Source organism: Lonchura striata, chromosome 3, assembly GCF_046129695.1.
Source record: "Lonchura striata isolate bLonStr1 chromosome 3, bLonStr1.mat, whole genome shotgun sequence".
Lineage (NCBI taxonomy): Eukaryota > Metazoa > Chordata > Aves > Passeriformes > Estrildidae > Lonchura > Lonchura striata.
Window position 1 is genome coordinate 77,998,811 of NC_134605.1, and position 12,093 is coordinate 78,010,903.

Consider the following 12,093-nt stretch of genomic DNA (forward strand, 5'->3'; position numbering starts at 1 on the left):
CATCTGCTTTCAGGAGAGGCTTACAGGCTGGAAGTCCTGAAGAAAGGCAGACACCTAAATCTTGATTCTTCCTCATGGACTTTGGCATTACCCTTCCTTTAGCACTTTTCTGTTGGCATGGCTATTGCTATTTGCTCAATGTCCTGGTGTTTGCAACTATCTCCCTGAGCTTCTTCATGAGCTATCTTAAAACAGTGGATGCAACCACGGGGACCAGGCACTTGGAAATTGGGCAGGTATCTATTTACATCTGAAGTTGACCCCAAGGGAATGAAACAACACAAGTGACTTCCAATACAGTCTCAGGTAGACTTCTGACAGCTCTCCTGGTTTACTGGAGTCTCTCTTACAGACTCTGCAGACCCAAATTAATGAGATTTGGTTTACATTAGTTTGTAATATATGTTAATTTTTTTCTTTCTCTGATTTAAAAAACACAAACTATAACCACATTTTCCCCTGCACATTCCTATTCTCCAGAGCATCCAACAGTTGCTGGATACAATCTCCTTTAAAGCTCTTCTCCCATGTGACACTTTGCCTCCTCACTTCTATGTTTGCAGAAATCAACAGACTATCTTGCTGCAGGAGAATTGCACCAAAATCATAGAATCATAGAATGGTTGGGGTTGGAAGGGACCCTAAAGATCACCCGGTTCCAACTCCCTTCCCATAAGCAGGAACACTCCTCTAGACCAGGTTGCCCATCCAGCCTGGCCTTACACACTTCTAGTGATAGATCATCCACAACTTTGGCCCACCAAAAACTAAACAACCAAAGCAACCAGAAAAAACTCATGGCTTCAATCCCTGATACAAAGTGCTGAACAGCACTTGTAAAGTCATATAATATAAAATCAAGCCACTAAATTCACAGCAGAAGTATCAAAACATTCTAAAGTTAAAATACAACCAAGTGTTACATACTTGCAGGAGCATACAAGCATATGTGGATATCCTGAAGCAACTGAACACAAATGGAACTGAATATGCTATCATGTTTCTCAGTGTCTCTCTGCTGCTCTCCTCCTCTTTTGCTATAGAGAGGCAGTCATGATATGCAGTTAAGAACTTCATTCTTGCACAAAAAATGATGATGCATGACCAGCAGAAGTGATCAAGACATGAAAAATAATCATAAACAAAACAAGTTGCAACCTAAATTAAATGGGACCACAGGAATAAGCCACTTTGCACATTTCCATTCAGCTAGAAATGATCATGAACACTAGGCTATTGTTCCATTAGAAACTAATTTTTTGCTTCTTAAACTGGAGCTTACAGAAAGGAAGCTTCAGGGCCTTTGGCCTTTGTTTTAAACCAACTTGTTTTCCCAGCTAGATTCTCAAGGGTGCAGACAGGGCAGGAGACTGGATGCAGAGCACGGGTGCCATGCAGCCATGCAGCCATGCAGCCATGCAGCGATGCAGCCATGCAGCGCAGGGAGCTCGGCCGTGCCGCAGCGCTGCACCAGGGGTTCGCAGCATGCACTGGGACAGGCGGCAGGCGCAGGGCAGGGTGATGCACAAGAATTCTAACCTCCTTCTCTCTTTCTGATCTTCTAGGTTCCTTCCTAGCCTTTCTCTTCTGGTTTCTCTTATTTTTTTCATCCTTGATTTCCTTCACCGGGACAATTTTCTCCTGGACTACTTCTGAGGTGTGTGCTGTATGGACACTCACTGACCACTCAGAGATGGCACTGGGATCCCAGTAAGAGTTGTCAGTATTGGCAGGGAGAAAGAAGGAGTCAGCTCCTGGAGTGGCATATTCTACAGAGCTGGACTCCACCGGCTGAAATTCATAATAATCCCACTCCAGGCCACTGGAGGTCATTCTTCAACTAATTCTTAAGGCTCTTACTGTGTTTAGGGAATATATCTGTGGAACACGAAAGGGAGCATTTTAATCTCTCCACAACAATTAGCAGCTTTTTAAATTTCTGCTTATCATCTGGCAAATTAAAACTTGTTCTTGAATTTGATCAAAATTCAAAACTGAAGTGTTTAGGTTTCTCTTGTTACTTTAAAAAATAAAATGTAGGCCATTGTTTTTGATTTTTGTGTGCTATCACAACAATGCCATAGACCAAAATCAACAAAATAATTTGCTTTGCAATTAAACATAATACTCCCCACTCTGACAGGTGTTTTCCTATCTGAACCTAAATTTGTATTTCTGGAAAACAGCAATGAAACATACAGATCTTAATCAACACTTGAAACTAAGATGCCTTCGCTGCACAGAGTAGAAGTGACTGAAAGCATAATCAATAGATTGCAACTAAAAGAGACTACAAACATATTATGTGGGGCATAAACTGTAAAAATGAGTTATACAAAGAGAAGCCACAAGCAGAGAACCTTCTTTGAAGACCTATGTAAAAGGAAATCAGAAATATTTTAGTTAATACCTATTGCAAACAAAAATCTTCATTTGGAGTTTTAGACTTCCTCCTTCTACAAGACAAATCCAAAATACCCTTTGAAATTCAGAAACTCCTGAGGCTCTCCTCAACCCCAACCACATTACTACTATTACTAAATACAGAGCTACACATCAAAATACATTTTAAAGAAAAAGTATCTATGAATCCAGTATGCATATTAATATGGGCATACTATTTACCCATATTAATCACCACATTTAGAAGCAGTATCCAATTGTTGTGAACAAAGCCCCTGAGGAGCTCATAAGACATTAGGTCTTCTATAAGCTGAGTATTTCTACAAGTGCAAGACTCTTCACTGAACTGAAATGATGCTAAACACCGATTTACTGATTTTCTATTATGGCTATCACATTTACATATAAACAGCATAGACTTTATTTCCAGATGATTAAAACAAATGAACCAGACTTATTCAAAAAACAGTTTCCACAGAAACTCAATTTGACCAATCCATTTCCAATCAGTGGAAGCTCTTGCTTTCTTAAAGCAGCAGTTTTCTTTTCTCAGGAAAACTGGCTGTATTTGTAAAGTATCTACAATTTTGTCTTAAATACCTAATGGACCATTTCTGCTGGGAGAAGTGAAAAAGCATACCCAGGATACATCTGAACAAACTGATTCTCCCATTACACTTGCAAATCTCCTCCATTTCACACATGGGAAAGGGAAAGAATAAAGAGTGCAGGAACAAATTTTCTTCCTGGAAAAAAAAGCTTCCCTGAAGAAAGCTGGCCACATCAGTACCCCAGTCCCAAGCTTGTCAGGCAGACTGCTCATGTCTCCCAGAGAATCAGCTACTCACGCAAAGAAAGAAACCAGTTTTCCAGTTGCTATAGACTTTTAACTCTCTAGACACAGACAAATGCCCAAAGGCATTTTTAAAAGGCACCTAGACATTTCCAGTGTCCTTCTACTAGTCATACAGCTGCCACTACTAACACCTTTGGACCTCTATGGCCTTTGAAGACTCTCCTATTTATATATTACAGGGAGAACAAAAGCAACTCTACCTCAAACTTCTTCCAGTATGCCATTAAAAGTTAGCAATTAATTTAAAGAAATTGTGATTATTCAACTGCTATTGCACATTTCAGCATATATATTTTTTTGTCCAGTGAGGGAATGAAAACCACATTACCTGTCACTCCAAAACGCCTTAAAGCCCAGTCCTAGATTAGAACTTCTCTTACAGAAACCCAAGAAATTCCAGCAACTTATGTATTACCAAATGAACACAAACTACCATATGCTAAATTCAAAGCTGGTTTTAGTTCTGATGCCTCATCACACAACCTCAGAGATGTGACCGCCCCCACATGAAGTGTAGTGCCATCAGGACGATCTCCCCATGGCACAGCACTCTGCCATGGGCAGCTGTTCTGGATGCCGAGGGATGTCTCTACTGAAAAAGCATTTCCCACTTCAGGCAAACCCAAAAATGGGTTGTGTCCCCTACCTGATATTCTCCAGCAGGTTCCCACAATGAACTCCTAGTGCATTTCTACCAGAAGCATCAGATGACGACTCTCACACCCGTCTGGCACAAGCAGAGCTCTTATAAAACTCCACAGCTTGAACAGGAGGACTAAGCTATTCACTGAAAACCATCACATTTTACATTGTTTCCCATGCATTTTTGCATCTCTAATAGAGGTTACATCTCTGAACTGGAAAATAGATAGATTTTGTTTCCATTTAATCCTACCTCAAAGAAGTGAATGTCTACTGTAATTTGCAAATCACCTTTTCCCCTCCACCCCAAGTTAGAAGGTTGATGTATCTACTTACATCATCCTGAATATCCAGATCACAACCTGCCTTCAACAAAACCTGGACCACGTGGAGATGACCCTTGTAGGCAGCAAGATGCAGTGGGGTCCGGCCATGCTATGAATGAGAAGAAAATAATAATAGCCTTAAGATTAATTTCTATGCATGATAGTTAAATAGAGTTTCATCTCCTTTTCATCATTCTTTTGTCTGTACCTCACCTGCAATAGTAGCAACTGACATGTATTATTGTGACAAAGGCTTTACCTTGGTTTTGTGAAAGCTGAAAACTTCTCCTCCACCTTCTGCAACATTTCAGTTTATCCCAATGCCATTCTACAAAAGGGATATTATATTCATATAAGGAAGGGTTCTTCCCTACAAATTCATATCTGGTTCTGTGTCCATGCCTAAACAGAATTCATGATTCTTTTGTTTCTGCCCCTCTGGAGCATGGAACTATCAACTACTTTCACCTTCCCGCTGTACAGCCAACTTGCAATAACTGTCTAATTCATATATTGTAATGAGCACTGTCTTTGCAAGAGGGATAAGAATTACTGAGCTCTTGCATATGACAGATGCTCCCCTGAAAAGGAATGGAAGGCATACAGTCATTCCAAGTAACTTCATGTGTATGACAATCAACTTCATTTTGCTAAAGATCTGCCAGTTTTTTTTTAGACAATACTTATTTTTATCTCTCTCTCACTAAAATCTCAAAGTGAGTGAAACACCTTAAGATCTGTGAAACAACGCTAAAATGTTAACTGCAGATTATTTAATGGCAGTAAAGGAAACAGGATTCCAGCAACTGCTAAATTCACAAAGTATCTTCCCTAAGAATGTGGTTTTCTCCACTAGGCATTTTGTGAGGGTCAGTCACATTAAAAGTCTTCCCCTGTATTTATTAGATATCTTCACTATCAGTGTTGTTGTCTATTTTTCCACCCAATGATTTATCCTGCAAAGGAGCATAAACAGCCCTAACCCCACAGAAGGGGCAAACACTTCAAGAGCTGTCTGACTAGTGGCTTGAAGTATACTGAAGGGAACCGTTGGCTCTCTGAGGTTTTAAGCAACTTCTTCACTATGTAATAAACCAAGCTCAAGACTTTCATACAGCAAACCCCATACCCACATACCTGCTAAAGCCTTGTTAACTCAGCCTTTTCACAGCAAAAAGGAAAAACACTGTTGGAATCAACAGAATGGCTGAGTGCAAAATGTTTGTGCCATTACTGATTAGTTGCGCTATGCTTCAGAAACACTAAGTGTTGATCAATTATCCTACATTATTGACTTAAAGGGGCAGGTCTGAGGACAAAATCCTCACTCACACTTTAACACATGGATCTATCAAAACCTGAATGTTGTCCCCCGCTGGCAGCAGCAGTTCATTCCCATGAGAGAAACTTCCATTCTTGTCCTGCTAAAGGCGTGGGAAGGGCTCAGTTTTGTTGTCACCACTGCCCCTGGACAGCATCCAGCGTCCTGCCTGGGTGCCTCTGGCTCTATCTGGCCACAGGTCCCTAAAATCCCTGCACTGACCACACTTCCTTCTCCATCAGCCTGGAGAAGAGCCAAGGGTTGCTGTTCCAGCTAACTCAATAGTAGGGGGCAGAAAATCCCCAGGCAATAGAGGAATAAAAAGAAATAAAGGGGAAAAAAAGAATAAAATAATTTCTTTTTAAAATACCAAATTGACAAATCATTCCCAACAATGGACAGTATGTTTGGATTATGAATATGTGCTGTGAATCAGCACATTCAGATTTACAGGTCCTGACTTTCTATATTCTTTAATGACATTAAATAAATCACCTAATCCAGGCATCTATCTCACTTTCTGGAAGGTCATTAATACACCATGAAAACAATTTATAGCATTCTGTGCATGGAGAAGGAAAAATCCCAAACAAACCCAACCTGAAGCCAGCTCATGTACTTTAAAAGGAAAGTGTCAACAACATGAATATATATTCCAGCAGGGAAACTTTCTGATAAGATAACCAGCTCTAACCACTACAAAAATGCTGACATGCAGTTAAAGGTACTGCATTAAAAGTATGCTATGAAAGCAAAATAGGAGTTTATTTGAATACAAGGGATATATTTTCCTTACTAAATACACCTTCCTGTGCAATTGCCACATGAACGATGCCTGTTAGCATGGTTGAGCTGGAAGACTAAAGCATCATTTTTATTCCAGAGTGTTCATGTGTTTCAGATTCTCTATCCAGAAATATAGGTTGAGAGGCATCTCACCTACTGGAAAACCCAAAAGAGAGGCCCCCAGGAACCAGAGTTTTTGCACACATGCAGTCCTTGAGTTCTTCCTACTTTAAAGGGACACTATAAACAAAAAAACTACGACACTAACCAGGAAAGGAGACTGATAAGGAAGATCAGTTCCAGCATATTATACTGATTAGAGGCTCAGGCTTTTGGAAGAGCACTGATCATCTCAAGATTAATCACAACCCTGCAAGAACTAGCAATGCCAGATTTTCTTTTTCTTCCCAGCAACATCAAAATGAGAGCAGAGATGGGTGGTACAGCTGGACACTCTTCCAGTGCAGGCAAGGCAAACACCTGGAAAAACATCAAATCCCCACACAGATACACATGCATACAGGTATGGATGTACATACACATGCACACACCAATCCAGTACAAGCTGTGAGGAAGAAACAAGGCAATTTAGATGCCCCTCATGCTGTGAGGACAAATTTGGAACAGAGGAAGCTTTGGAGACAAACACTGAACAAGTCCACGCCACACCAGCAAGTCAGGGCTGCTCTTGCCTTCATGTATTTAAGTCTAAACACCAGCCCACCAAGTTTTTCTCTCACAGCAATTCATCCTACCCAAAATATATAGGGTGCAGAGAGATGAAGGCAGACAGACAAAAATCCCTCTGTGTGTCTCCTCCATAAAGACATTCTGCACTCAACGCAGCAGCAAAGTGAGGGTTTATCTGAATACACACAAGGGACCTAGGGGCAAAGAAAACATACAAACCAGAGTGTCTCCTAGATGCTCACTTCAAGGACACAACACCAAACCCAGGGACTGTTCCACATGTAGATTACTGACTTAGAAGCTTGTGAACCTTGACAAATATGAACTGTAATGTTTTGGGGGTTATTACAAATACAAATGAGACACTGCTACAACTAAGGATTAATGAACCAATAAAGCAGTCACTCATACGTAAAAAAAAAAAGCAATTTAGACTTCTATTCAAATGTAAACAATTGCTTCATCAGGCAACAAATCATACAAATGGCCCTGTGTCACAGACTTATTGACAAAATAAATAGCACCTATTGGACTAAGGCTACAACTTCAGCCACCGTGACACACTGCAGTAGCTGTGGGGTGTATGGGGTCACAGCCAAGCACTGCAAACAGCCACATGAACTTCAGCAGTAAAATCCAAGGGTAGGTTTTTGTTTGCATTAAATCTGTGCTCTGACTTCCAGACATTGACAGGCAGCTGCTGATACACACCACTTAAAGCAGAATCCTCCCAGCATTGCTGCCAGTGTGTATGCACGCCACAACCAAACCCATACAGGGAGCCTCAGCACTGTAAGCTCCATGATCTTTCCTTGTGTTTATGCATGTGTAGGTACTTTTCTGCAGGTACATCCAGCTCTCCATCTCACCCTGCTCTGGCGATGCACAAGGACTGTTCTTTATTCATCCGTTCTGCACTCACAAAAAACATGCCTGTCCACATTTTATTGGAAAGCCTGAAAGTAAAATCCAAGCCCTGTCACATTGTTCACACTGATAATTTGTTGGACTGTTCTCCATGAATAACCTGCTCACTCAAGTCAGCAGAAAGCTTCTCATTGACCTCAACAAGCATTCAGCAAGTTCCAAAGTGTTTGTTAGTCCCTTTTAATTTATCTTTATTATTGTTTAAAACAGACACAAATAGCTTTTCAAACTGAAGGAGTGCAAAAATGTGAAAGCAACAAAACACATTTTTTTTTGTTTCTCTCTTATATTAAAAAAGAAGAAATAGAGAGACTGCTTTAAAGAACTCAACATGCTCTGAAGTTGAGATTTAAAGTACCCCAGCATTACAAAAGTGTTGCTATATGGTGTGTTCATAACATGACTACTTCAGAAGTTAAATCAATTACTGAATCAAAACAGAAGCACTACCTTTTGTATTTCTTTAGGGCTTTCTTTCTGAATGATCATCCACTCTGCAGAATTCAATTTTGTAGGTATGCAATGCAGAGGCCTGCTCCAGCTTCTGCACAAGTTTCTCATGGATTCACAGGTGTCTTTCAGGCATCCACCTGCTCTGGTATGGGTCTGCCTCCGTGGGCTGCAGGGGAATCTCAGCTTCACCATCTGAAGCACCACCTCCTTCTCCTCCACTGACCTCGGTGTCTGCAGAGTTGTTCCTCTCACATATTCTCATGGCTGTTCCCTGGCTATAATAACATCAATCTGTAACTTTTTTTTTCTTCCTTCTTAAATAAGTTATTTCAGAAGGGTTACCACCATTGGCCAAGCCTTGACCAGCAGCACATCCATCTTGGAGCCACCTGGCAGTGGCTTTCCCAGACCTGGGGGAGCTTTTGGCAGCTTCTCACAGAAACCACACCTGTAGTCCTTCCCTCTACCAAACCTGGCCATGCAAACCCAAAACCCTCAGGAAAAGGACAACAACATCCTGGGAAGACAGCAAGGCACATCAGCTCAGCAGTATGTCCCAGGGCTTTTGTGCCAGAGATGCAGCTGTCAATAATTTCACTGAAAGAGAGCTCTAAAAAAGAATTGAAAGAAGGGACTAGCTTCTAGACTAGACAAGACTTAAGTTCTTAGTTTTCCAGTTTTTGCAGCTTATTCACCAAAGTACTTGATAAGGGCACCTGCTTGTAGGAGCAGCTGGTAAGTATGACCATTTGTTCGGGATATTTTTTGCCCTTTTCATAAAGGAATCAGCTACACATTTCACACCTGTGAAGAATTTCAGACAAAAAGTTGTAAAAATGAAAATTATCTCCTTGTCACATCAGACAGAGCAGCAACAGAGCACCCTGATCAAGCAGGTGCCCTTTGAGAAGAGCAGAGCCACAAAGCCTCTGCTGAGCACCACAGCTGCCCTGGGCCACAGCCCCACACGGCTGGTGGCAGAGGTCCAGCACCACAAGTGCTCAGTGCAAGTGCCACGCAGTGCCACCAGCCCTCTCCCACTGTGGGCTCCCTGATGTGAGACTGCTGTCATCTGTGTGACCTAGTGGCCATCAGCTCCTCTTCACATATTTTAGAAGGCCCCAAATCTGCAATGAGCCTGAGGGTCCCTCACTGGAGTCAGAGAAGGTGCACATTTCCATACTAACTTCACCTGCACAGATGCCTTGCTAGTAATGCTGCCCAAATGAAACAAGTGCATCCTCACCATAATGCTGAAGTCAGCACCTGGACATCTGTATGTGTATTCTCCATTGGATTTTGTTTCTTTCATATTCTGCCTCTTTTTTTCTGAAACCATCTACTCAAAAGTAACAAAAATAAAATACTATTTTGCAGCTGAATTGTTGTTTACTGAAGCAACAATTAACCATATCATATGACCTTACAAACAGGACGAAACCAGAACTGGACAAGTCAGCTATAAGGCATTTACTAGTACTTGGTTTGTTACAGAAAATATCCTTCATTTTTCTTGGGCTATGCTCAATTAATCTTTTTTGAATAAAGAACTCTAGCATTTATCTCTAGATCCTGGGCACTTTAATCCGTGGCTCTGCAGTGTTATTCACAACAATTGGTCTGTGCTTACAGATACAGATCAGAAAGATATTTAAAGCCTGCTGTGATGGGGGAACTTTTTCTTTCCCTCCAAAGAGCTTTGTCTCCATGTATCTTCTTCCAACAAAACCCAGAGAATCCAGCATTAAGTTTGGTTGACAAATACTAAATCCATGTTTTTCTTTTTTGGGATTGAACCTTTGTAATTTATAATTAGGCAGAACAAACTGAAAACTACTAATGAAAGCAGAAGACATACAGGTAAACCAAATCCAAGGCAGGCAGATTTATTTTTATGCTTCATTGTGCAATGAGTTTTATCTTGGGGGAGAAGAGGGTTCTGGGTTTCAGTTTATCTAAAAGCTTGGTCTATTTAACTGCACTACAAAAATTTTGCCATCTAATTTCCATTCTAAAATTAAGAATTTCTGTCCTGAAAGTTGTCCTTATTTTGTGCTTATTTTGCTTAGAAGAAGACTGCACAAGATCCTGCTGCTGTGATGGCTAAAAAACCCCTCCAGATTTCCAGTTTCTATATACGTGAGTCTAATTTATACATCCTTGCTCTTGTGACAACCTTGTCCTTTACTTTAAACAGATCTTTCTCCTTCCAGCCTTTGTGTGTCATCAGATTAGCAGGCCAAGCTATTCCAGGGTATGTTTATACAGCCTTTCGTAGGCAAATATGCACATGCTCTCCCTATGCAGCTGGGTGAGAGCCAGATGCAAACTCCACTCTGTGCACACCTGACAGGACATCATGGAGCCTGAACGGATGGGCTCTGGTGAGGGCACCAGGTTGGTCTCACACCTCTTGGCTGGCACTGAGCTCAGCCCTCTCTGCCTGATAGTGTGGGAGGAGTAACAGTATGTGTGCCTTCAAAACACCCCTCACACACAGCCTTGGCTGCTGCTCTGAGACAGTCCTGCTCCTCTGGGTGCACTTCTCCAGTCTTACAGATCTGACTTCATCTCTTCTGAGCAGGGCTTGTCACCAGGCTACCCAAGTACCTCATCTCAACAGGGACAGCTTTTGTCATCTTCCCTCTCTGGGTTCCACAGGGATGACCCACAATTTCCAGAAAAGGGCTGGAAGTTCCAGCACAATGCTGAACATTTCAGCTAGAATGCTGTAGTACTTGGTGAGCTACAAGGATGATCTCAGACCCCAAAGCTCTCCAGCATGGTTGGTAAGCACGTCTCCACAGAAACACCAGCACTTTGCACCTGGCCACAATTTTGCTGCCAAATGAGCTTTGTTTTGATTTTCCACACAGGGCAGAACAACAAAGCAAGGGAGCCACCTATGCCATATAGGAAAGAAAAACTTGTCAACTCCAGGAAATTAACCTGATTTTGTGTTTCAAAGTCAAATCTACACTATTTGTTTCTTATTGTAATTAGCAGAGATCCCTCAGCAGCCATAAAGCTCATAACCTTAAAAAAAACCCAAAAAAAACAGAAAACAAACAAACAAAAGCAAACACAACCACAAAACCCTGAGTGCCATTCAGGTATGTATAAATCAGTACTTCCTGGTCTATTACTGACCACCTTTAATAGTTGTTCATCAGCTACCGAGCTGCTTGGACAACAGAACCAAACAGCTGTTCACATGGGACTATTCATGCTTATTACACCTGTGCTTTGTATCTACCAGCAAGAGGCTACTCATTTTGGAAAACAAAACTTACACATACAGATTGTCCTTGGATCACTCCAACTTTCAAAATATATATTATCTACAACTCAAACACTGTGAAGGGACTGAAAACAACTGTCACTGACAGATAAGCATTCTTTTCCTCTTTTTTATCAAATGTGCTTTCTATCAATAAATATTAGCTTCCATACATATGTAACATTCAAAATCAATATGGAAACAAAAATATAAGAAGTTAGGATGGCAAACAACAGTTCGTCAAAACATACGCTCCAAATTTTATGTTACAGTTCTAAAGATTTGACTTACCTAGTTATTTTAAGGTTTTTTGCTGATCAAACTTTCTCTGCAACAGGCAATTACATCTCATCTTTTCTAAGATAGTATTATTTATAACCTGTTGAGCATTAGGAATAGGTGAATATCA

The 12,093-nt window shown here is 41.0% G+C and overlaps 1 protein-coding gene across 8 annotated transcripts in view; it reads right to left on the reverse strand.

Moving 5' to 3' along the window:
- Nucleotides 1–12,093, reverse strand: part of ANKRD6 (ankyrin repeat domain 6) — an 85,945-nt gene that overhangs the window by 20,851 nt on the left and 53,001 nt on the right. For 5 of the 8 annotated variants that reach the window (XM_031504408.2, XM_077782307.1, XM_031504407.2 and 2 more), the window contains exon 1: nucleotides 1,540–1,866. In XM_031504408.2, the coding sequence (XP_031360268.1) occupies nucleotides 1,540–1,833 (294 nt within the window). In that variant the 5' untranslated portion in view covers nucleotides 1,834–1,866. Of the gene's footprint in view, nucleotides 1–1,539; nucleotides 1,867–4,237; nucleotides 4,337–12,093 lie in introns of those variants that run through there. The other 3 variants (XM_021545561.3, XM_021545553.3, XM_021545533.3) reach the window with 1 other exon arrangement.